Source organism: Heliangelus exortis, chromosome 26, assembly GCF_036169615.1.
Source record: "Heliangelus exortis chromosome 26, bHelExo1.hap1, whole genome shotgun sequence".
NCBI classification, from domain to species: Eukaryota; Metazoa; Chordata; class Aves; order Apodiformes; family Trochilidae; genus Heliangelus; species Heliangelus exortis.
The window spans coordinates 5,383,198-5,409,099 of record NC_092447.1 but is presented as its reverse complement, the minus strand read 5'-3'; the positions used below and the strand labels follow the sequence as shown (position 1 = coordinate 5,409,099).

At 46.6% G+C, this 25,902-nt stretch overlaps 1 protein-coding gene across 6 annotated transcripts in view; it reads right to left on the bottom strand.

The window, feature by feature from the left end:
- Window positions 1–25,902, bottom strand: part of ARHGAP32 (Rho GTPase activating protein 32) — a 204,222-nt gene that overhangs the window by 17,817 nt on the left and 160,503 nt on the right. For 5 of the 6 annotated variants that reach the window (XM_071768841.1, XM_071768842.1, XM_071768843.1 and 2 more), the window contains 2 exons: window positions 12,475–12,624; window positions 1,507–1,609 (listed from right to left, as the gene is read on the bottom strand). In XM_071768841.1, the coding sequence (XP_071624942.1) occupies window positions 1,507–1,609; window positions 12,475–12,624 (253 nt within the window). Of the gene's footprint in view, window positions 1–1,506; window positions 1,610–12,474; window positions 12,625–22,292; window positions 22,534–25,902 lie in introns of those variants that run through there. The other variant, XM_071768844.1, reaches the window with a different exon arrangement.

The following is a 25,902-nucleotide window of genomic DNA, read 5'->3' as shown; positions in this document are numbered from 1 at the left end:
GAGCAGAATACAGAGCAAAAAAAGGGCAAGCCCTACTACCTTCAGCCTTTTTTTTCTCTCTGCACTGTTTCAAGACTTCCGTGTTATTTCTTTTGACCCCAAAGGAAGATTCTGTTCAGAGGGAGAATAAAACTTCAGAGTGTCTCAAAAAAACCCCACAAGAGCCCAGGGATAAAGATGCCAACTCAGCACTCTCTCTGTTTTGCCTAACGGCCAAGTAGAGGCAGCTACTGCACTGCCACAGAGCCAACCTCTGTCCTGGAGTAGATCTCCCATGTGGAATAAATTCTCTGACTTTCTCTCCAACAAAAAAACCCTTGAAATCTGGGAGCTTCAATTTTATGTGAAACTTAAGAGCAGTGACTCATTTAAAAGGATACTGCAGGCCTAGCTCTGAAATAAGCCTAATGATCTGTTGATGTAGCTGGAAACTACAGCAAGGACACGTGTGCCCTACATCAACCCAACACTCATGAAAATCTGTGGAGATTTAGATGAGCAACAGGGACAGTGTCTGCAAGTTATGCCACGTACTCCCTTCCTTTTGTCTTTGGAACATCTCAGGAAATTGAAAAATAGGATGTGGCTTCATTCTCTCTAATATACCAGGGAATGATGGCATTAAAACTTGAGAAAACCATTTTCAAAGCATCTTTAGAAAATATTGAAGGAGAAAATAGTCTTGGCAACACAAAATGGAAAAATGGACTAGGGCAGTGATTAGAAAGCTTGCCCAGCACAAGTCAAAATGGGGAATTAAAGGGATGTAATGGGAGCAAGGGCAAACATGTTATTCAGCCAAGAGTGATGTGGGAAACAGCTACAATCCCAGTCTTTGGAGTCTGCATATCAAAGCCTCAGGAGCAGATTTTTAAATGGAACTTTCTGTGATGAGAAACAGGATTAAGCTGAACCAGAATAAGCCCATCCATAGAAGGGTTTGGACAGGATCTGTACCAGACCAGGGCTGTCCCTCAGACTGGGGAATAGCTGATACAAAAAGGATATCCTGCAGGTGGAACAGACCCCTCTGCTGCTCTGTGACATGGGCCTAGGACCAACACTGGAATTAGTCACAGCCCACTGGCTTCTCTCAGCCCCTTCACCACACAAAAATGCATCCCAAATGATGGGAAGAAAACCAAATCCAAAGGGATAAAACCCTTTTACTGTGATGAGAGCAGCTCCTAACTGCGGAGGACACACACCGAGCCCTTCCCTGCACAGCAATGCCACCCACCAAGAATTATGTAAATATTCTTTACATCTTCCCAATTAATTGCTAATATGCCAGGAGTTTAAAGCAGCAAGGAGAAATAGCAGCTGCTCAGAAGGGCTCTGGGAGCAAGAGGAAACGGGAATGAAATGTGACAGCACAGAGACACCTGACTCCCAGAGCCTTCCCATACTCTATCCTGAAGGAAAACTTGTTGTGGAAGTCCCCCCACAACCCAGTGTTGCTCCAAAATGGGGGCAGACCCAGGGTACCCTCCCTCAAATCCTCACCGTAACTTCTGGATGTTGGAAGCAATCCCAGACAGACGATAGATCCCATCCACAATTCCATGTTTCTCAATGAACTCAGTGCAGCTCTTGAGGACCTGGGGGACTGAAGAACAGGGCTTGGTCAGCTGAGGGTGTTAGTAAGGTCCCAGTTCAGGTTCTGGGCTTGGCAAATGCCATAAACTAAACTCAGCTGGGCTGCTGCTTTAGCTCTTTCTCAGAGGAAAAAGTCTGCAAGAAAATCAACTTTAGGAGTTGGAGTGAAAACCAGTCAGGGGGTGTTCTTTGCTTTAAAGAAATGGCAGGCAATGAATCAAGCTGAAAAAAGTCAATTTTGGTCAAGCAGTGACAGTGCAGGTCCCATTCACAACTCCCATCAGAACTGGGATGTTAAATTCCATCTCAGAAGAGTAATAAAACTGAGTAAATACTCTTTGGCCAAGGAGTTCCTTTGTTTTCACTTTTATGCCTGATGAACCCATCCCACTCTGTTTAAGCAGAGATGAACACTGAGGAGATGCTGCTTTCTGCACCAGGGCCAGGAGAGTTTTCACAAGTGATAATTTCATCACCAATATCTGCCAGAGCGTGACTGGGTTTAGATAGCCACAGAGCACACCACATCCACAGAATCTGCAGACAGACCAGAGCATGACAGAATGGAAAAAACAAGCCCAGAGGATATAATTAGGTGTCAAGTTAATATTCAAGCTGCTTCACCAACCGATTCCTTCCAGCTGACTTTGCAGCCTCATGCAGCATCCCCTGCCAGAGCTATCTGTCCATCCCTGTAAGCCTGAGGAGCAAATTACTTGATTTATAAAAGGAAGATAAAACTGCCCTGAACACTCTAAGAAAATGAGGATTGAGCCCTTGTGAGCATCAGCAAATCTTCATGGATGAAGCTCAGATCCTTGTGGATTCCTCCATGAGCCACCTTTTGGCTACAGCCCCCCTGATGATCTAGATTTGTTCTTGCATTAGATGCCAGATCTGATCAATTTGCCCTGTGACACAGGCTCTGAACAGGTCATGTGGCTTTCAAATCCCCTTACATCAAGCACAAATGCCATCTGCCAGTCAGTTCTCCCAAGTGCTACAGAACTTAGAGCTGAACTACTCTGTGCTTTCCCCTCCCCAGCCTCCCCTCTGCTCTTCTCCCAGCTTCCAGCAAACACACAGCTGGAGAGGACTCATTTTTAATGTTCCCTGGAACCAGGCAGCTGCATCCTGGGCTCAGGTTTCACTGAGAACCAATGTGAGATGCCCACACGTGTCCCCCTCTCCCTACCCCCACCCTTTACACAAAAGAAGAGAGGCCAAGGACCTCAGCAGTGACCTGAGCAAGGGTGCTGGGCTCAGCAGGGTGGCCCTGGCCAGCTGAGCAGTGACCTGTGGTGACAACGTGCAACAGGTCAAGGAGAGCAGGGGGAAGGTGAGGGATGTGGTACTACACCTCCTGAAGTATTTACTTGTCATGGGAGATGCTGGGCACAGTCAGAATAATTCATATAAACTGATAAAATTCCAGCAGGCCTGTTCCGTGCATTTCCTCATCTGGTTACCAGGACAACCTGTTCTTTAAGCTAATTATATCATCCCAGCAGCACAGATATTTTGGGGGAACTCTGCATGGTGGGAAAAGGGACTGAAATTCAAGCAGGACTGTAATTGTACTTGAAGGCCCTTTGCTGGTTGGTGACCTTTTTTCAACAAAGATGACACCTGACAATTCCAGGGGTCTTTAACCTCCCTCTCCCCTTGGGATCCCCCAAGCCCTTCAGCTAACTGTGCATTCATATTTATGCAAACCCATCCCTCTGGAGGGAACAGTGTCTGTTACACCAGAATGAGAGGGCAGGATGACACCACAAGCCAAGACTTCATTTTGTGATTGTGAAGCATGCCAAGACTTCACCTGCAGTGGCTTTTGACATCAGGGTGTGACATTTATCTCTTCCTATTGCATGAATTCCTCCCCTGCTCCAGAGCTGAACTTCTCAGGACCTCAGGTCCTGATTTTGGCTTCCAGATCCCAAACCAGTTGCCAGGATTGAACTGGAAAGTCAGCTGCACCACAGCAGGGGAACTGATGGAGATTTCTGCTCATAGGATGCATAGGCTAGAATTCTATTACTGTTTGTTAATTACTGTGGCTTCCTGCAATTATAGCAACAGCCTTGATGATGTGGGTGGTTTATATGAACAGCCATAGTGGTCCACCTAGCTCAGCACCCAGTTTGACTTCTGGAAAGGTGCAAGGAGGGCACAAGGCTGGGGTGACACACACTGCATTCCTCCAGCCCCAACAATCTGACCAGAATCAGCATCTGGGTGCATTAAGCCCAGCAAACAGCCCCTTCCATGTTCCTGGGCAAGTAACAGGAGTGTCCTCACACTGATGGGTTTATTCTCCTCTTCAGGAGAATCCCAGCACTGGGCACATCTCCAATTCCAAAATCAATCACCCTCCCTCCCTCCACTGACCCAAACACCAGGTAGTTCCATGAAACAAAGCTCCAAAGGCTGGAAATGTGGACACGTTGCCAAAGGAGACGCCAGCATGTTTCAGCACTATAGCAGCCAAAGGAATTTATTCCTGAGCATCTCTCAGCTGGTTTGAAAGGTTTATTGCATCTCCTAGGGCTCGTTAACTGCTTAATTCTTTGCCATTAAGAGGAAGCATGAGTTTTATGGGTTTCATTCTGAAGGACATTTTGATTCATCTTGAAATCAGGCCCTTTCCTATCATCTTGCTTTTATTTTTTCCTTTTTAATCTTTTTGTAATGTTCCCTCCCTGGGTTTCAGGCTTGCTTGATTTTAGTTTATTTTTACATTTTCTTAGCAGCTTAGCAGTTCTGGAATCAGAAGTACTTGTTCAGCCTGGGGAAGGAGGCTTCCCAAGCAGCTCCCCTCCAGCAGTGCTGTTTCCACAGCAAGGTGGGTGCTGCACCAGCCAGCCCTGGGCTGAGGGACCCCCAGTGCTGCTGCTCAGCTCAATTCCACACACAGCAAACAGACACAGAAGGCTAAACCTGCAGTGTTTGCTAAACCAGCAGAGCAAGAAAAATGCAATAAACTGTCCTGAGTGCTGCTCTGAGCACTGAAAAAAAGGGTAAGAATGTGGCTATCAAGTACATGCAGCAATTCTTTCCTGGATCCCTTCACCTTACAGTAAAAGTGGCACAAAATGTGCAAACCAGCATGGGACAGATAGATTAAGGATTTCCTCCTGTTTTTTCTGTCCTGCCACCAGTGAGCCACCTGCATGAGCCATTTTATGAGCACACAGACCTTACCACTCCCTACACGTTCAGAAAAAAAAAATCAAACTTTAAAAGATTCTCTTTTTAAGACATTGGTCCTGCTCCTAAATCCATGTCCTCACGTTTGAATCATCAGGAATAAAACAAAAACACAAGACCATCTGAATAGGAAACTTCTTCCAAGATGCTCTGGTCCCTATTCCCAGGGATCACCCACATTAAAATTATTTATACTGCCCATGAGAAAAGGCCAAGCCTGCATCACAAGCTGGTACCATGCAGCATTTTCCTTTGAAGTGTGACTTTTGCACCTGGGGAAGTGCAATGATGGCAGAGGGGGCCATAAACCAGGAGTCAGTTCCAAGAGCTGACACCACGCAGAGCCCCAGTGGGATCAGACTCTGCTGGTTCAGGCTGGGCTGGTTTGTTTTGTTTTTTTATGGCAGCTCACCCTGCAACTGTGTCAAAACAAAGTGCAAAGTTCAAACCAGAGAAGCATAAATCCCACAGTGTTGCATCAGGTTTCTCAAGTCCTGTGAGATCAGCAGTGTTCTCATCCTGTGGGTATGGCCATGTCAGGGCTGCAGGTGGGACCTGACTGCACTTGGATCCAAAAGATGGGAACATCCAACTCACAGGATGTGTCCACCTAATACTCTGAGGTTGGGTTTTTTGGTTTTAATACAAAATATCCACTACTGGAAGAAAGATACTACTGAGACACTTGTAATTGGACTGTGTGCTGGAGTCTTCTGTTTAGATCAATTAATTTTACTACAGTAAGGTGAGAAGTGAAAAAGTATCCACCTCACTAGGAGTGGAGGGAGGGCTGAGAGCACAGTTCCTGTACAGACTACAACAGTTTTTCTCCTGTTTGTTCCCTTACAGCTGTAGTGTTTCGAAATGCAAATTAATTTTCAACTCCCTGCTGTCCTCTGGGTCACTGGGGCAGAAAGAATTCATCTCCTCACAGCTGCAGGCAGGGTAAAAAAGAAAGGGAGAGAAACCCCATCTCTTTTCTGAACTGTAAAAGCTGGATTGCCTGCTCAGCTCCCTCTTTCTGTGAGCACTTCCCCCAAACAACCAATTCTCCACGGGGACCCCATGTTCCTCTTTGTAATGCTAAACCCATCCCCAATAATCTTGAGTTCCAGCAATTCAGAGGGCAGATGGTGAAGCAATAACAGTGCCTGTTATGTTTGGAAATTTGCCCCAAATAGATGAAAACTTTTGGCCTTTCAAAGTATCAACTTGTGTCCAACAAGTTTGTGTAGGAGAGAAAGCATCTGCAGGACTGGGGATGCTGCTCAGCTCTAATCTGGGTCAACTGTTGCTCTTTTGTCCAGGCTCTGGGACCCTCTTGTACCTTACAGGGGTTTGGGTGTGCAGAGACACATAACACTGCATCAGAAGAAACTTTTAGGCACCTAAAATACACAGGTTTGTCCTGATTTAGAGAACTGCTCCAGTGAATTTGGCACCATTTGGTTTTCAAAAGAGCTGACAGCTTTAGATTTGTGAAAACCCAACCAAGGAACAAAAACACAGGGGACACATGCAGGTAATATTACTTATTTCCTACAGACCTCACAAGGCTACTCTGGATCTATCAGGCTGCTAACACTTAAATAAATACTGTTTCATGTTTATATTGTACTCTTCATCTTCCAAGCACTTCAGAAATATGACAAACCTCCCCTTGTGGCACCTCAGGGGCAGATATGGACTGGTAATTTGATTTTACAAGCCTGGAGATGGAAGGGGAGATAGAAACAAATTCCTTGAGGCCACAAAAGGTGTGTGAGAGATGGGGTTTGAGTCAGAAGCACCAAGCTCCACCTTACTACAGCTTAGGTTAGTGATTACCCAACTCCTTTGGAGATGGACTTTGAGAAAAAAAAATTACTCTAAGCTGTAAAATACTGGAAGAAAACCAGTTTTGGCATGTCTGAGGCTGACAGGTTTCAATAGCTCACCAACCTCCTGAAAAAAAGGCTACAATGAACTATCAGCCAGCTCAGAAATGGCTTAGCAGGAGAATTGCAAACACTCCTTCAAAACTCAGATTTATGTCCTAATCATGAACTCCTTTAAAAACAGAGAAAAAGCTGAATGCCAGCTCTGAGCCTACTTCACTGGAAACTCTGTAGATCACTTTCAAACTTGCCTGCTTGGATACCCTGAGAATACCTGCTCAAAGTACAGAACCCCCCCGAGGGTTCATTCACAGACCAAATGCATCTCACCCAAACCTTCAGCCACAGCCAACATTCTCCTCAGACCATTGGACCCACCGTGCCCAATTCCATTGTTCTGATCCAAGTCTCCTGATCCAACACCCTCCCCTCCCCCCTTACGTTTTCCAGGCAGCATTTCACTGAACCTTTGTGTAAGAACAAGAAGTTATTGCTTAAACAACTCGATTGATGTGGCTGCCAGCATTCAAGTCGTAACAATTCCAAGAATTCCTGGGGAACTACATGGGGTCGATGCTACTGCAGCTGCCCAGGTAAAGCTGGAGGAGCTGCTTCTGCTGGAACTCTGCAAATATCAAGGAGTCTGAAAGGAAAATCTTGGAGCAAAGCAATTCCCTATCAGGGACCCCGTGAGCCTTCAAACTTGGAAATTCTTGGCTTTCAGGGGCTGCCTCTGTTTACAGTTAAAAATAGTATTAAAGAAAGGAAGAGGCAAAAGCAACAATTCTGTGAATATTTATGTTTCTACTTTTTAACAAAGTGTGCTTTACTTCTTTCTTTGTCATGTTCAGTGTCATTCACCAGCACTAAGAGAGAGAGAGTAGAACCTGGTTAAATTTACCCTCTAGGAGTTCAAACATCAAGAAAAATGGAAGTTAATAAATATGTAAGACTCAGCTGGCTTGAATTCCAATCAAGGCTTCCTCCACAGCTGGCACAGATCCAAAGCCAACCAAAGAGTTTTGTTCTAATGAAAATTCTGAGCAAGTAAAAGGGATTCCTTGCATTAACACCAGGAACCAAAGGGATGACATACACATTACCCAACTTAGGCTTGAGCTAAGGGGAACCAGATTTTTCCAGATCCCTGCCAAGATGCTGCCCGAGATCTCATTCCCTGTGTTTCTCTTTTCAGTCTTCTCCTTATACTAAAAATCTGCAATAAATCAGCATCAAAGGCAACTACATCAGCCAGATGCAGCCAGGGGATGGCTTGAAGGGAAGGATAACACCAGCAGACCCCAAACAAGCTCTGATGCCACTAGAAATCCCAATATGCTGTTAAGGAGCTTATCTGAAGAGCATAATAACCAGAAAATAAAACCATCCCTTGGAAACAGTTGTTGCTAGTGCCTGGTGGATAACAGGATCAAGGGCTATAATGTGAACAGTTTTGAAAAGTCTCAGCTTTAATTTTATTTTTTGTTTAATTCTACCCAACTTGTCCAAAATATTTGCTAATAAATCTGAGGAGCTGTGAAGATTAAGAAGGGCAGAGAGCAAGAATCAGATGAGTTAGTGAACACTGTCTTTGGTAGGCATTTGCTTTCTCAGCAACTAAAGCAATTTCTCTCCCTGCTGGTTACAGATCATTGGTGTTTTCTAGGAATCAAAAAATGAAGTACAGATCCTTCCCTATAGGAACTGGTCTGTTAAAAATGAGTGAACTCTCAATTCATCACTTCCAGCTGCAGAAGCTGATGATCAGTGCAACAAATGTATCCAGACACAAAGAATACAGGATGCTCTTAGCCTACAAAATCCTCAGGTAGCAGAGCTGTATGGATTCCCTGATGACAGGGACACCTGATACCAGCATTTTGGGGTTCCCCAGGCTCAGCCTGTGCTCCATGCTAATTCCCAAGAGAGAAATGATCCCCCCTATCCTGAGCCAAGCAACATTTTCAGCAGGGAAAAACATTCTGAGGCCATGGTACAGAGGCTGCTCTGTAACCAGCTCCCACACCCAGCACACACATCCTCTACAAGCTCAATTCTTTCTAACTGTGGTTGAGCTAAATTTAAGTTCTATTTGGTTTTCTTTAAAAAGAAAAAAAAATATGGGGGAAATAAAGTCTCTCTACCTAGAAAGGGAATAAGGCCTCTTCACAAAACAGGGATTAGGTTGAATCTGCTGCATCTCTCAGCTCCAGAAGAGCCATGGCAGTGCCAACAGCACCAAACCAACTGGGAACATCTCTCAGGGTGATTCACAAACTGCTGCTCCCCACTGAGCCTGGGCTGTTTCCAAAGGATGTTTGGCTGCCAGGGGAAGTATTCAAAACCCAGAAGGAGCCAACAAATGAGTAACACCCCAACATGAAATGGAGAGAGGCCTCTGGAGGCAGGTGACTAATGCTGACCAGAGAAGGGTTGTGCAAACCAACATAGCTGAGGGGAGCATCACCACAAGCTTTGCTAGATTTAGGCCCAGCAGAGAAGTCAAAAAAGCCCTCACCTCAAAACTGGTTTTGCTCCTGCAGGTCCCAGCCCATGATTCAGCAGTGACATGTGACAGAAGAGGGACAAAAAGGCTGGAGCACTGCTCCTCTCCCTGGAAGCCTCACTCCTCTGTACAGCCCAGCCTGCTGACCAGGGGCACACTGGCTCTCACCTCATTCTCCTTTTCAAAAGCAGCTTAGAACACAATGAGTTTGAAAAAGACTCCTGTGATCTGCCCATGGCTCAGATCCTCAGCCAAGGAACCAATGATGCTTCCTTCCCCTCACCTGTGGTCCTGTCTAGCAGGGCCTTTGGGAAAGGACTGCTCCACACCAGGGCAGGTACAACTCCTACTATAAAAGGTCCCCAGACTCGTTCCCAGAGCTCAAAGTGTCAGCACACTACAACCTGGAATTAAAAATAACCAAGTGGAGCCAGGACACTGCCAGCCCAACAATCCCTGCAGTCCCTGCCATGGATCACCAGGCACACAGGGCACACTTGGTACAGATCCCACCTCTCCCTGCTCAGTGTTACCTCTCTGATCCATACACATCAATTAATCAAATGACAAACTGCATCAGCATCAAAACAGAGAAGGCAACAGCAACCCCAGCTTTGTTCTACTCACCCGATCTTACCCAGACACCTTCCCTCAGGAGGAACTCCACAAACAGACGTTTTACACCCTGAAGTTGAGCAGACACAGGTTCTGGCACGCCAGCCTGAAGAGCCTCTGGCCAGAGAGAGCACTCTGCTCACCTCAAAAAAATCATTCAGGTAAACCAAGCCAAACACTTTGGTGGTTCAGGACTCAGGGAGTGTGTAGGGAGATCTGCAGGGTGGTACCACCTGGGCTCTTGCCTCCCACCAGTAAGACAGGGAACATTCCTGGGTCACTTTCCTCCTGTTTGTCTCATTCTGCTTTGGCAGGAGGCAGAGTGGATGCAGCACAAGAGCCAGGACCTGCTGAGCCCACAGAAAGAGGAACCAGTGCAGGAGGTAAAATATTTCCTCTGTTTGTACATTCCCTCCTGGGTGTACACAAACACACTCCTCTAGTGAGGCAATCTGAGCCAGCTGCCTCAATACAGCCTTCAGGAATTGTTAGACCTATTTTATTTCAGTCCTTGTCCCTCCTCTTGTCCTCTTGGGCTGCTCCTCTCTCACCATTTCCTATCTACAAGACAAGCAAAGTTTGGGACTGCTCATACTGTTTCACAGCAAATTGAGCCTTTGTCACCTTCCCAAAGCTGATAACCAATAAAATCTTTAACATAACTCCAGTTTGGTTTAATGCTGCAATTCTGAGGAGCACATGATGCTTTGCCTGTCATTTCAAATGCTGTGCCCAGTGTCACTTTCTCCCTCAGTCCTGCTAAAGCTTTTTGGAAACTGGGCAGGAACCCAGCAAAACCAGCATCAACCTAGAGGGGCCTGTGACTGCATTTGGCTTCTTTTTGCTTCTCTGAACTGAGATGTTTGATGGTGGTAATCCCAAAGCACTACCAGCAGGCACCACGCAGACTTCAGCTACAGTACTCTGTGCTCCTGTAAAAACATTTGCTTGTGTTCTGCTGGAGGAGCAGGACTGCATCTTTGCTCTGTTTAATTCAGTTTGGGGTCTCCTGTGACATCTCAGCCCCTTTCAGCAGATCAGTGCTGCAGCTGGCTCCAAGACTGAAGAATTTCAACACTAAGGAATGTGGGAATCTTAAAATGCTGTGCATGCACAGAGCTTGGTTCACAGGAGCCCAGAAATGTCTCCACAAAACCAATCCTGGGATTACATCACTTGGAATACAGGTCAGAGGAACTGAATCACACAGGAAAAAAACCAATCCTGCTGGATGAACTGGAGATGTGCCCCTGTTAGCAAATGGGATCTGCTTCGCTCCAGGGAGTTAGGAAAGAGTTATTAAATCAAAGGTGAAAGCAATTGGTACCTGTGCAGATGAGGCTTTGTTAGCACAGTTCAGGCACAGTGATGGGAGGGGAGTGTCCAGACCAAGCAGTGAGCTCCCAGTCTGTCAAACTGGAGCCTCCAGTGAGTAGAGTTAGAAGAGTTCAGTTCAGCTCAGGATGTGTCTTCTGTTGCTAAATAAAATGCTCATCCCTTAAAGCCAGAGGAAGAAGTCAACACACAGGGCAGGGAAAAGCTTTAATTCTTCCTGATCTGTGCCTTACTGAAATGGGCAGGAGGAGGGCTGGGGAGAAAAGAGAATTCTCTCTTTCCTATTCCTGAGCTCACTCTGCTGGCAAGTCTCCTGCCCTCCAAGATTGCTCCCACAGCATGAATATAAAACCATCTCTATAGCTACCTGGTGATGTAAGTTACCTACTCATGGTGCAGCTCTTATATGGGTTACTCTCTGTTTCTGTCTCCAAACCATCCAGTTTGGCTCTCTGATGCTTTTTAAGCCCCAGCAAAAAAGATCTCTACTGGTTCCAATTAACAAGCCAATGAGCCACAGTTCTGGTTCCATAAGAACAAGCTCATATTACTCACCAGCTGGTAGTAAAACCCTGCAAGCCAGGCCAGGGAGAGCACATTGCTGTTACCAACTGGATCAGCTGGAAAAAGTGCATGCAACTCCCCACCCTTTACCATCCCTTTTCCAAAAGGCACTCACATGACCAAGGAGGCTGAAGAACCAGTGGAAAAATGTTTAATAGAGAAACTCCTTTCCCACCCCACGTGTCACTCCACTTCTCCTGCATGGGTGACATCAGGGTAACAACTGTGGTCTGCAAACCAGAGCTAAGATATGAATCACACCAACAAGCTGACCCAGCCAGTGATGCTGGGTCCAGCTTCACAGCCTGAGATGTCACAGTGAGAGGGGAGGAAAGAACATGTGAAATGGAAGCTCACCTGAGGAAGAAGAGTAACAATTGTGTAAATTTTTCAAGGAAGGCTCTTCTCTGGTAACTGCTTGCACTGCTGATGGGAAGATGAAAGGGACTGAGAAGAGTTACAGAAAACTCACCAGGATGAACTGAAAGTAAGCTGGGACAAAACATACTGTCCAGTATATTCCTGTAAATTTTGAAAAACCAAGGGAAAAAGCAGATGGAGCATTTGCACTACAAACTGAGCTAGAACCATGCAGAGCTACTGAGTTACAGAGACACTTTTTTCTTATTAGAACCTTTTATTCACCTTTCAGCCACTGATTTTTGTTACACATTTCTCTGCTGCTATCAGCCAGCCCTTCACTAGACACAGTCACCCTGAGATAAGATTCCCAGCAGAGGAAGAACTGGAGAATGAACTGTTCCTTACCATCATGGCCAGAGTTGAGAAGATGCTCTCCCAGGTCACAGCCAAACACCCTTTCCTTCAGGATCCCCCGTTGCTTCAGTTTCTGTTTCGTTGGGCGCGACTTCATGAATGTACGGAGGAAGGTGATGAGCTTCCCGTGTTTTTTTGACACTACACACACAAAAATTAAAACACAGTTCATTTTAGATTTGGTTCAGTTAAACAAGGCCAAGCTTAACACTTTCTACAGAGCAGGTATGAATTGTAGTAATGTTCATATCAATTGTTTACAGAACCAGATTTCCGAGGTCCTGTACTGAAGGGAGACTCAGCTCTAATTCTTGGCAAGTGAAGGAGTAACAGGAGACAGCTGGAATGGAAGAATTTAACACAAAGACACATTCATCTGCAAAGCAGCTCCAGGTGGGAGTGTGCTGAAGGACTGCCAGGGTACTGGCTGATGGGCAGAACCTCTGGAAAAGGAAAAGGTTAAACCAACAAACCCCATCGTCTCCTGAGCACTGACAAACAGGGCCCATAATCTACAAGCAAAATAAATGCTTTGGTACTGCTCCCATTCCAGGAGCCTGAGGCACCTCCAGAACAAATGAGTGACTAAATAATATCTGAACTTAGAGGCTTTTTGGCTCGGGGTGCTGCAGATTGCCCTTCCAGCACATCTGCCACTTCCATGGACTTGGGAGGCAGAGTCCATGCCAGGGCAGCGTGGGCTCCCTCAGTCCTCTCCAGCCTTTACAAGATAAAAGCATTACTTTGGTTTTTAGGTTTTTTTTAAGTAGACAACAAAGGCAGCTGATTGGAAGAGATGCATTTATCCCCTGCAGAATACAAGAAGCCTACAAAGAGTGGGGAGCTCAGGAGCCAACCCCTCCAAGCCTCCTGCTCTGTTTCTCTCTGGTGGGGAATGGGCTCTGTGCTATGCTGCAGAAATCTCTGTTCAACCATCCCAAACCCAGGGCACAGGGGGGACACAAATAAACTGCAGCAAAGGGAGGGGAGGCTGGGCCCAGGTTTGTATGGGAAGCAGAACAATGCCCTTGAATGTCAACCTTTCTTCCTGAGGCCCACTGTGAAAGCAAAAGGGCTCTGGCCTCCCCAACAAAAGTGCCTTTGTAGACATGATTTAAAAGCAGTTTAACTTCAACAGAATAGGTCTATTGAAAAGAACAAATGACTAGGTAGAAAAGGCTGTGCTTTGTGAGGAAGCCTTTACAGCTTCAGGAAGTTGTAAAGGCTCAGGGAGCCACATCAGCAATCACTCTCCCCTTGCTCCCATCCCAGAACCAAGAGAAGGAACACAACCATGTACTTCACCTGCAGCAAAACCTTAAAAACTATCATCAAATGTCAGCAGAGTGATGCTATTTTGCACAAAAAAAGGAAAGCAAGGAAGACCCTGGTGACAAAAATGAGTGTCTTCAGCGTCACTGATGCTTGGTAAGATGCACAGCCTGAAATTCAGTGAGCAGCCTTGGAATTTGGGACAAGGCAAGAGACTGATGCAGTAATGAATACCTTGAAATCCTATGGATTCATCCTAATGAATACCTTGAAATCCTAAAAATTCATCCTAATGAATACCTTGAAATCCTAAGGTCTCCAACAAACTCCACATCTCCCTTCTCAACAATCAAACCCAACTCATCTATAAAACACAGAAGTGTTGAGCATGACAAACTGGGGCCATGGGGGCTCTAATTAGAGGAATTTTTTCAGTTTAACGGGTTTTTTTAATTACACACAATAAATGAGCAGATTGTGTTGACATACCAAACAGAGGTGGACAGATTTTGGTTGAATCCATCATGAGAGTAAAGCAACAGCTCATTTATCATTTCCTTTCAGCCCTGTTCAAGAATAAATGGAGATAAGAGCCTCATCCTGCTGTGTGTAATGAGCACCCCAGGGCTCCTGTGATAATGCTTTGGAGGTGATAGACCTGAGATTTGCTTTTACAGCAGTCAAATGAGCAGACAAATAAAGCAGTTCCTAATCCTGTGTATGTCTGTATTTGAATCATTTCCCAGACTGTATCCAGTTCTTCATGAAGGTATCTTGCTCGACTGAATGAAAAATTAATCCATCAGATTGAAGATGGAGAAAAATGCACCCAACTCCAGTGCTGTATAAATCCTACTCATGCAGGTTACCAGGTCACCAAGAGACCTTTGGGTGTCACCTCAGGCATGAAAAACAAAAAAGGTGCAATGGAGACACTCCCATGATCCATGTAGCTGCTTTGCTTGGTACTGACACATGTTTAAATCACTAACCTGAAAGGAGACCAGACTTTTAAAAACACAATAAATCTCTTCTGCCTTGAAGCCACTCAGTGCAGGTTAAAATAATTGTCTTGTTTTCTGCATCATGAAGTTGACTCCTACAAACACCCTCCCATAGTAACACTCCAAGCCCCTGAGAGGGCAATGGCCAAGCAGGTGAAGTAACCAGAAATTCCCTTTCATCCACAGCCTGCTGGAACATTTCCAAGGTTCCTTGGGTAAACACAGAGCCCTGCACTGCTCTCTGCTGAATCCCTGCCCACCCTGACTTGAGAGTTTTATACCTACCCAAGAATGAGTCACTGATGGGAGCCAGGCTGCTCCTGGGTGGGGAGGAAAAAGAGAACTGCCAGAAAATCCAAGCAGTCATCTCTGCTGACAGCTCAGAAAAAAGAACATAAAAGCAAGAAGGTGTCTGATAAGTGTAAGTTACCTTCTGAGCTGGGTGCTGCCCAGTGTGCTGTCCTCCTGCCAAGAGCAATAAAAGGTGAAATGCTTTCTATCCTGCTTCCTCTGGCATCATTTGACCCTAAAACCAGCACCACATCCTAAGAGGGATCCAACTGCTGATGCATTTTGGATCAGATGGAGCCATTCACCTGTCTTGGACACCCCAGAATTAGTGAATGATGGAAGTCATGGAGTCAAGGCACTTGGCTTAGACCAGGAAATAAAAAGAATCTAAAATTTCTACAAACTAAGGAGATGTGAATAATCTAATTAGCCATTTTTTATCTTTATTATCCCAACAATAAAGTGGGGTTATATGAAAAATCTGAACCATTTGCAATTTGTGTCTCCATGGGATATTGACAACTGACAGAAAAATAAATTCAAACGATGAAGCAGCATCACCACCAGCTTTACATGGCTGCTGCAGTCAGAGATGGTGCTGAACTACCAACTGAAAGGCCAGTGAAACTGAGCAAACCCCTAACATTTATCCCTATTACTTCATACCTCAGATTTAACCACTATAGAACAAATTGTTTACCAAGGAATGGAGGCTTTCCTAGAAGGAGCAGGGGCTGATTTTCCTGGGAAAGGCAGGTTTGGCTAAAGAGCCTGGACAAGCAAAGACAGATTTTGCATCCAGCATAGTGAGACTGGCTGCAAAAAAACCACAACCCAAACCAAAAAATCCACCTGAAGCTGGACTGCTTGTGAAGTTTTTGCTGGCATGAATGTGTCAATTAGGAGAAAAAAACCCTCACACCCTGAACTGACATCACTACGCTGGCCAAAGCCTTTTACAGGGTGGGAAGTAAGAGGAATATTTGTGCCAGGGAGTTTACTGTGGTTTTGGGAAGCTGCCATCCCCTGCACCTCCCCGAGGACATTCAGCAACCAACCCATGTCATTGTTACTGAGCTTTTGTAACACAAACGAGGCCTGAAACTCCTGCAACATCGATAAAAAACTATTAAATAACAATTACTTCCTTAAAAGCTGGGCTTGTTCACCCTAATGCTGCAGACTGAAACCAGACTTCAGGATGTAGTTTATGCAGCTTCTTTACTGGAGAAAGGTGTCAGCCACCAAAGTAGTTTCAATCTTCTTTTCCTGGGTGACTTTAGGAAAGCTCATGGGGATCTCTCAGGAGGTGCTGAGGATTCCTGGGTCTCCCCTGAGCTGCTGCCCTGCTGGGCAATCCTGTTGTGTTCCTGCACCTTTGGGTGAGGTTGCAGGGTGAGGATTCAAACCTCTCTGCTGACCTTGGTGCTCTGCCAGCAGAAGAGCCCCAGGGGTTGTGGCAGCCTGAGCCAGGGGGGGATGGAGCAAAGCCCAGGAAACCAACCAGTCCTGCCAAAGCCAACAACACAGGGCAAAACTCTACCCTCAGCCTCTCTGAGACATCACCAAGCCACAGAGCACTGATTTCTGATCCCTCCCCTGTCTGGTAGCTGGGACAGGGATGGAATTGCTCTGACACCTGTAACATTAGAACATGGTCCAGCCACACCGTGTGACTCAGCCCAAACTGCACAAGTATCATGTCTGGGCCATAAAACTCTTCCCCAGGCCACTTCTAAAATGTGATATTTAATTACAGTTGACCAAAATGCTGGAAAAGGGGGATGGAAAAACAGGATGGAAAAGCACATTGACTCCTTGGCTTTAAACATGGGCACCAAACAGGACAAGGCTTTTAATAAATGAAGCCTGACTGTGTCCCCAGAATTATCTTGTCCACGCATTTTCCTTCCCTTTTCAGTAAGAAAAACCCCGTGATGCAGAGGCTCTGGGAACAAACACAATACACCCAACATAACATGGTGAGGCTCTTGCAGCCGTGGACAGCATCTCCCATCTTACACACCCATCCTCTTTCCAAAAACCAGGGGAACCAAGCAACAGAAAAGCAGCTATTAACAGATTTCAAGTGCCTTCTCTGCACAAAAATAAAAAAAGATGAGTGCTTGCCCAGTGGATGTCTGGGCATGTGGTGACCCAGCAGCATAATATGACTGAGACCATGGCAGTGTCCTATAGCACATCCTCACAAATCCATTGATTTGATAGACAGACAAACCCCTGCAACCCTTTCACCAAGAGAAAGCAGACCCCTGCTAAAAAAATACAGAGCACCTGCCTCATCTCCTGCAGCTCTCATTAATAGTTTGGTTTTGAACACAAAATCCTTGCTAGCCACATGTTTTCTGATAGAGGGTTAGTAAACTTAGAGAGAAAATCTTGGAGGGTGTGTGTGTGCTGACCCACATTCCCAGCACATGGCCAGCATGGTGGTTTCTCTGCTTATTAACAGTGATTTTTCAGGCTCCAGAGCCCAGCTGTCCCCTGCTGTGAAGGTCAGAAGCAAGAACACGTGTGGCTGCAGAGTTTCAAATCTATAAATTGTGAGATCCAGTCACGAAAGCAAAGATGGGAAAAGGTGTGGAAATGGAGTAAAAAAAAGCACAGTGAGGTATTGCAAAGGAAAGCAAAACCCATCCTCTCCAAAGAGAGATTTACAGCAAGCAAAGCTAAACTTCTTCCAAGCTATTAGTCCCTCAAGGCTCATTCTCCTCTAAAATTAAACTCTGCTGCAGGGAGAGACAGAGCAGCACCAGCCTCTTTTGAAGAAAGAGCAGCACCAGGACTCAGTGGATGAGAAGCTGAGTTAGGATTTGCCACACATTTCCTGTGCTCCTGGTTCTGCAGACACTCAGGATACATCTACCTGTGGGAGAGGACAGAGTTCAACCACTTCCCCACACAGCAGCAGTTATCTCAGCCTCTCCTTAAAAACCTCAGTAAAGATTTTTAATATTCATCCCTCTGCACTGAAAAACCCACACTCTGTGGACCCACATCTTCCTGGAGAGAAATTATACACAGCCAAGAACTGAGTCACATCTCCCAGTTCTCTGTCATGTTCCTTAGCAACAAGACATTTTACTCCTCTCCTGCCACGGCAGATTCTATTTTAGAAGCTAATTTATACAGCCCTAAAAACCCAACCAGGAGCTGGAACCATGCACCACCAAGCACCCTTCTTTAGCCCTTGAATGGGTTTGAACAAGGACCTACCAGAACCTCAGCAGTAACTGCACCAATCTCTACACTGGTCAAAGATTTCCACAAAGACTTTAAAAATCCATAGATGTGAGAGTTTAAAAATATCCTATCTCCAACAACCTTCACAAATGTCTCCTTACTGGTTTGCTTTATAAAGAAAAAAATATAAATAAAAATGATGCTTTTTGCTGCTGCAACATTTCTCTTGTGCCAGGCTGACATCAGTTAGGGTTGGCCTCAGTTGTTAAGAAGCCATGAAACTTGTTCAAGGTAATTCATTTCAGGGGCATTAATAAAAAGCATTGAAATTAAGTATGATAACAACACCCACCCAAGAGTAAGCAGATATTTCCAGCTATCAGGAGAGTACCATACACATGGAGAGTAAAGTAGGTCATGATGTTAAATGCTGCTGCTGCTTTTACAGTGCTCAGTAATGAGAAATTGGGGTTCTTCTTTTATCTGCCCAGGCTTCAGGAGCCACCATTTGGCCACTGCCTGTCAGCAATGGTCTCAGCCAAGCTACAACTCTTCCTTGTCCTTGCCAACCTCAGCCTTTGCCTTGCTTTGGTTAGAGAAGGAACATCAGAGATGCAGCAGCTCACACGTTACACAACCTCTGGCAGCTCTGGGGCTCATTGCTCCTCTTCCAGAGGACTGAATTCAAAAGTTACCTGATAAGCAACATTTCTTTGATTGAACATTCAGAGCCACACATCTGTAATGATGTGCACGAGGATGATCTGTAGTTTGAATTGTCCAGAGAAGGTTTCTACACTTCAATGAGAATATTCATACAAGAACTGTGAACTATTTAGAATAATAAAAACTCTTCCCATGCTCCTTGTGCCGAATTCTGCCAGATTTGTTAATTATAACAGGATAAGAACAATAACCACAAGGGTAGCTACCCACTGACTGCAAAGTTTGGTACCAAGAAATCCACAATACTTTCCAGGTTAAAGATAAATCTGCTCTTTTCACAGGCTCTCAGGCCACAAGGGAGCACTAAGATAAGATGACCTGACCTCTGAACAAACACACCACAGGACAGGGCAGAATGAATTCCCTGGAGTACAACATACCTGCCCTGAGGGAAGTGGAATATGGGGAGGAGATAGGGATCAGCTTAAGGCTGACTGAGGAAGGAGGTGGTTTCAGAGGCACAAGGGCTGACAAGGTCAACCTATTGATTCTATTAACATGTTTGAATTGTAGCTGGGGGAAAAAAAATGTGCAGACTAATACAGTCTGAGTGACAATGCAGCAGGGATGGGCTTGGGCTTGATAACACAAGGGAAATGATGCTAAGAGATGAGGGTCAAAGGAAACAAGTTACCAGAGGCCAGAACTGGAAAACAACCAGGAGCTGGGAAGCAAATTACAGACATGGGGGCACTGAGCACAGGTAGCTCTAGCATCAGCAGCTCAGGTGGCACCAATTGGTCACAAGGCCAGAACAGGACAAAGGGAGCAAACTGGGAAGCAAGCCCAGCTCCATGCTGCACACAGTACCCTTCCCTGATCCAACAGCTTCAAACCAGAACCAAGGACTCAGCCTCACCCAAACCACTTCTAATGCTGCAAATGGGAGCAGTGCTGCAGGAGATTTTCCTAAAACTCGGAACTGTCACCCGAAGCCAACCCTGGATACCATCAAGCACCCCGGACACATGCAGCAGCCCAGAGCTTTCTCTCCTCATTCAAACACAAATCACGTTTCAGCCCCCTCCTCCCATCAGCTAAACCAGGGTAACCGGAGCGACTGCAGCACTCCAGTTCCTCCAGTCCTGCACGGCAGCTCCAGCTCCAGCTCCAGCTCGGGTGGTGGGAGGAGGCAAGCAGTGAAAAAAAAAATAATCTGACATGAATCAACAAACAACAGAAAATGAATAATTAGGAGCATGGCAGATGGAGCCCAACCCTGGAGCGAGAGGGCGTTTGCTCTTATGCAAGGTCTTGAGAAGATACTGGGAAGGAATCTTTATATTCCATCAGGAAGGGGCAGGAGCAATCCACCTGGAATAAGGAGGAGCCTCAGGTCAGAGCACACTGCCTGACACCCCAAGCCTGGACACTACTTCAGCTCTCACCCTCCTGAAGCTCTGGGCAGTCCCTGCAGCATCGCTGCTCCCTCCCTGCCCCTCCACACCAGTTGCCAGATGCCATTTTCACTAGCCCGAGGACAGCTGTTTACAGCCCAGAGAAGTTACTTTCAAGATGAGACTGACCTACCCTTCCCAGATTGATCTCATCCTGGTTCTTTTCCTATTTACAACCCTACCTTTCCAACTTGTTTATACTTCAGCCATTAACATCTGCATTAGGCCCCGAGAGGAATTTGCCTTTGGAAGGAATATTGGAGTGGAAAGAACATTGAGGACAGCAGACATGAGCCTCAATCACATCACATTCACTTCACACAGGACACAAGCTTTAAAGAGGATGAAAATGACATCTTTCCATACATCCTCCTTGCACAGCTCGAGGAGTGCAAAAAAGCTGAACTGAAAATGAAAATTGGGCCCGATACCTGTGGGGATTTGCAGGGAATTAAATCTGCCTTTTAAGACCTAGGAATGCAGCTACTGCATTGTTTTGCCTGCTTTATTCTTTGCCTTTATCTTACCAGTCCAGGGCTTTGATTTCAAATGAACTCTCTTATCACGCCTGAGTGCCCAGAACAAAGGAGGTGGGGGAAGAGTGGAAAGGGAAGGCCTCCTGTCCTCTCCATCAGAAATAATAAGATCCTGCAGGGCATTTAGTCCTTAAAATGGACTAGAGCTTTAGGAGGTTTTCTGAACAAATATGAACAGATCAGCCACGGTTACTTGCAAAGTGTCTGCTGTGATCAGGGTAACTACACTCTCCCTGGGAATTTGGTTTTTCAGAGTGTGCATCCACTGCCCCGGGGCTCCAGCAAACAAAAGGCTGGAATTCTGTAATGGGAAGCCCCCTCCTCCTGCACAACAGCATCAATAATATTAACGCTCAGGAATGCACCCTCTGTCCTCCCTGGGGAGGGAAAACAGTAAGATAAAGTGATATGCAAAACAATCTATTGAAATTCAAATTCTAGGCATTCCCATCTGTCAGCTGCCTCTTTGGGGAGCTAGGTATAAATCTGAGCACTGATCCCACATCCCTGCAACCCCGAGGACCCAGCCGCAGGGAGCCTGCAAGCTGAAATTCCTTCACCCCTGGGACTGGGATGGAAATACTCACACAAATCATCCCTGGCATGAAAGAAGCTGTCGTGAACAGCTCTGACTCCCTCCACACCCAGCACCACAGGTAAAGGCCAATAAAAGAGTTACAGCTACAGACGTGGTGAATGGAGAGAGGTGCAACAGAAACCTGAAGGCAGTGATCAGGAAAAGGGAAACAGGGAAAGCAATCAGCAAAGAGGAGGGGGGGGCACAAGTAAGAGGGTTAATCACTCTGCAGATTGCAAGAGAAGGCAGCCAGCAAGCCAGGCAACCTGCCCCAGGGCACAGATCCCTGAGGATCTTCTCTCACAGCAGGAACAAATGTCTCTACCTCCAGCAGACGGGGGATCAGAGAGAAAGTGTCACTGGAAAAAACCGAGTAACAGGTGGTTTTCAAACCCCATTTTTTCATATACCACCGATCTGGCAAAAGACGTGATCCCGGGCTACCCCTCCCCAGCAAAAGCCGCTTTAGGAACCTCGATTGCGTTGTCCCTGGGTAAGATGAGCTCTGCCCCAGGCACCGTGTCCTCTGCCGGACCCCTCCTTGGGCAGAACACCTTTCAGAACCGCCCGGCCCAGCCGGGGGTCTGCACTCCCACCTGAGCTGAGCCAAGAGAGAAAAATCTTCATTCAAAGACAAAGATTCTCCAAACACACGAATTAAATAGCTGCCAAGTTACAAAGCAACAAGTGGGGGGCAGAAACCTCTGCAAGTCTTACATAAGGCAGACGTTAATGCATAGGGAGAAAGAAAAAAAAAAAAAAAAAAGAAAAAAAAAGAAAAAAAAAGAGAAGAGCCCCTTACCTTCCTTTCCTCCTGGCAGGCCAGCAGACCTCCCCGGCAGCTGTCCCCGACCGACTCCCCAGTCCCCAGCCCGGGGTCCCTCCGCTCTGTTCGCCCCCGGCCCGATCAGCTGCGGGCGGTGCGGTTCTGCTCGGCCCCCGCACCCTGCGCGGCTCTGAGAGGTGCGGGGGGAGCAAAACCGCCTCTGCGGCTCCTGCCAGGCCCCTCCCCGGCCCAGTCAGCCCCGGTCCGGCTCCACCTCCCGCAGGTGCCTCCTTCCCCGCCGGAGAACCGCGGCCCTTCCAGCGGATCCGCCCCCTCGGATGCTCGGACGGAGCCGGCAGCCAGCGGCTCCCTCTGCCCCTCCGACCCGGGAGACCCGCCCGGGGCCGGCTCTGTCCTTCCCCAGACCTGCCCGGGGCCGGCTCTGTGCTTCCCCAGACCTGCCCGGGGCCGGCTCTGTGCTTCCCCAGACCTGCCCGGGGCCGGCTCTGTCCTTCCCCAGACCTGCCCGGGGGTGGCTCTCTCCCCGTCCTTCCCCTGCACCTCGTCCCCTCCCCTTCCCTGGCCCTTTCTGCGGGGCAATGGCCCTGATCCCCTCAGTGGCCAAAGGGCAGAGCTGGGGAGGGGGACACACAGCTCGTTTTGGGCAATGTCAGATCTCTGGTTTCTCTCCACATGACCCACGACCTCTCCTCGGTTATCAGGACAGCCCCGGACTGCTCACTGGCTCCTGGAGTGCCTCTAGGTAAACACATGAGGGAACTACACCAAAGTTTATCCACAGCTTCCTTATTTCTTGCACAGAGTTCACCTTAGTGCCCCCAAAACTACAAAGGAACCCGGCAGGAAGGGTCAGAGCCCGAGCTGACAGCCTGCAGAGGTCAGGGATGCTGTGGTCTGCACCATCCTTCACATGCAGGTCTATCACTCATCACTCACCCTGAAAATCCTCCAGCCCAGGTTAAAAGGCTGACTCAGAATGTCCAAGAGGAAAGGAGAGAGGTGGAGCAGGCTTGAATGCTTCCATGGAAGCACATCCCAGCTGGCAAACTGGACACAGGATGGGCCATGCACCAGTCCCATCTGCCCCTGAGCTGTGGGGACAGCAGAGACACTTTGCACCCAGTGTCCCTTCTGCTGAGCTAATTACACTGCTAAAGAAATGATTCCCCCTCCCACTCTGGGTGGCCACATTGATCAGCTCACAGAAAACAAACTCAATTAAAAATTCTCCCAGAGTTCTGCTATGCCAAACCCAATCAAAACAACAGGGATGGCTTTGCAGTGACCCAGATCACAGCCCAGCTCCACACACACCTGAACCTGACTGTGCCACCAGCTCCAGCATCCCTGCTCAGCCACACCAAGGCCAACACCCGGCCACAGGGTTCAGGAAGTTCATCCAAGCCTTCCAAGCCTTTTCCTAGTGCCAGGGAGGCTGGTGGTGGTACCTGCATTGCTGAGAGGCTTGAGGAATAAACCCTGCTGCCGGTCTGTTGAACTGTGCTGACCCTGAGCTCCTGGGGTCATCCCAGGCTGTGATGCAGTTTCTCAAGCTTGGTAATTGCTGTCACCCACTTGAGCATGTGGGAAGTTGGACAACCTTGGGGTCAGGAGGATTAAAGAGGAATCTGCTTCTATTTATGCAAACATCTTGGTTCTAAGAAGGGTAAAACTCCTTTTAGTGTTCAGCTCCTCCTCAATCAAATGTCTTATTTTCAAAATCGTTTGCTGACTCATCTCTCCAAACAATGTTTGTTCTCCAGCTACTTACTACACTCACTATTTATTACTGGAACTGTTTTCCTTGGACAACGATCACACTATCACATTACTTTTTCCCCTAGCAGCCAAGCATGACTCCCAAATCCAGTTTCATACGTGCTTGGGTACAATTCTGACTACACAACCTCCTTCCTGCTATCAACTCATCACTCCAAGAATGCTCTTCCTATCAAACTCATTGATAACACTTGGTAAAACCCCAACATGAATGGGGAATGAATACAAGAGAGGAAATGCTACTCCAGATTTCCATGTAAAATGCACACACAAGAATTCAAAGTACCAGGCTTGAACCACACAGTCACAAACTGCCCAGTGCACAGTTTCACACCATGGCCAGAGATGACACAACCCTATTTTTGCTCCCAAGTGCAGGAATATAAAAGATGTATCACCCATAAACCAGAGCTCCCTCCACTGTAGATTTGGATATTACCCTTGAAAATGATTGCTCTGCTCATCAGCCGTGTTTAGGGGGGGTTCTACTCAGTGCTGTACAACAGGAAACCTTTCCCCCATCTCTTTGCTTCCTGTAAAGAAAAATACTTCATGCCTGCTACAAAACATTTTTCTTATAGGAAAGAAACCTGAGCAAATAGGCTGTTCTGTACCTGAAAACAAGTCTGTGTTTGGCAGCAAGGCTAAAGAGCTTGTTCACATCTCCACACAGGCTCCTCTGGCTCTGGAGCTTACAGACACTCCTCTCAACTGGGAAACTTTGCACTGCACACCCTGAGATGCCCTCTTGCTTCTTCTGAATCTCTTGATCAAAAATAATCAAATAATCTTCACACGTTTGTCTTATTTTCTGCTCCTATTTGCTTTTGCCAGACAATTTTAAGGAAGAAAAGCAAGCCAAAGAGATGCATTCTGCACTGCTTAGATGTTCACCAGCTTGCAGTGGAGCAGAGAAGGTGGATAATGATGGCTTTTAGACACAGCTAACAAGCCCAAGCATTTGAAATCAGTGACAAAAAGGCTCCAGCCACACACTTGTCACAAACTCAGTCCTTAAAGCTTTCTGAAGTTTAACTCATCCTCCAAAAGTTATTTCAGACTGAAGTACTGGGAAGGCAGAGTAACCTAAAAAATGTTATTAATGTATTCCACGGCTTCTTCCACTTTCTGGTTTTGCAAATTTAACCACTGAAGGAAGCTTCAACCATCATTAGAAGTTAGGCAGCCAGTGTTCTTCAGTGCTGCTTCTTACTCAGCTGGATTTATCCTGCAATTAAATACTCTCAAAACACATAAAAAGAGCCTCACAAATAAACAAACCCCCCAAAAAGGGTATAGGGGAGAAATTAAAGTTATACATGAAAGCTGAGTGGGAGATTTAGAAAACCACCAAGGGAATGGCATGCCATGGAACAGACTGCCATGGGATAACCCCAAAATTATTTGATTTGATTCACAGAGCTCCCAGGTTGGCATAAAGGTACCCAGGGAATTAAGTGGAGACACAGCTATGGTGTGCCACAGAGCCCAGGGCTGCAAGAAAAATGTTCCAAATATTTCATTTGCACAGGTGAAAATGGAGTTAGGAATGATGTAATTCACAGCCACGTGGGTAACAGAGGATTTTCACAGGCCTTTCCTTTAGCAAAAGCAAGTTCCCATGAGAACAAGGCAAAAAATTTGATGCAAGCCTCCCCCTGTAGTTAGAGGATTTAATGCTGGAGCAGAACGAGCACGGCACAGACACAAGCTCTGAAATGAAATCTGGCAGATGAAACCTCAGCTCAGCAAAGTCTTCTGAATTAATCACAGACACAGGCTGATTCATGAGCTAGGAAGCAAGTCCTAAAGGCCAGAGGAATGTCCTGAGCTGCAGCTAAATTCA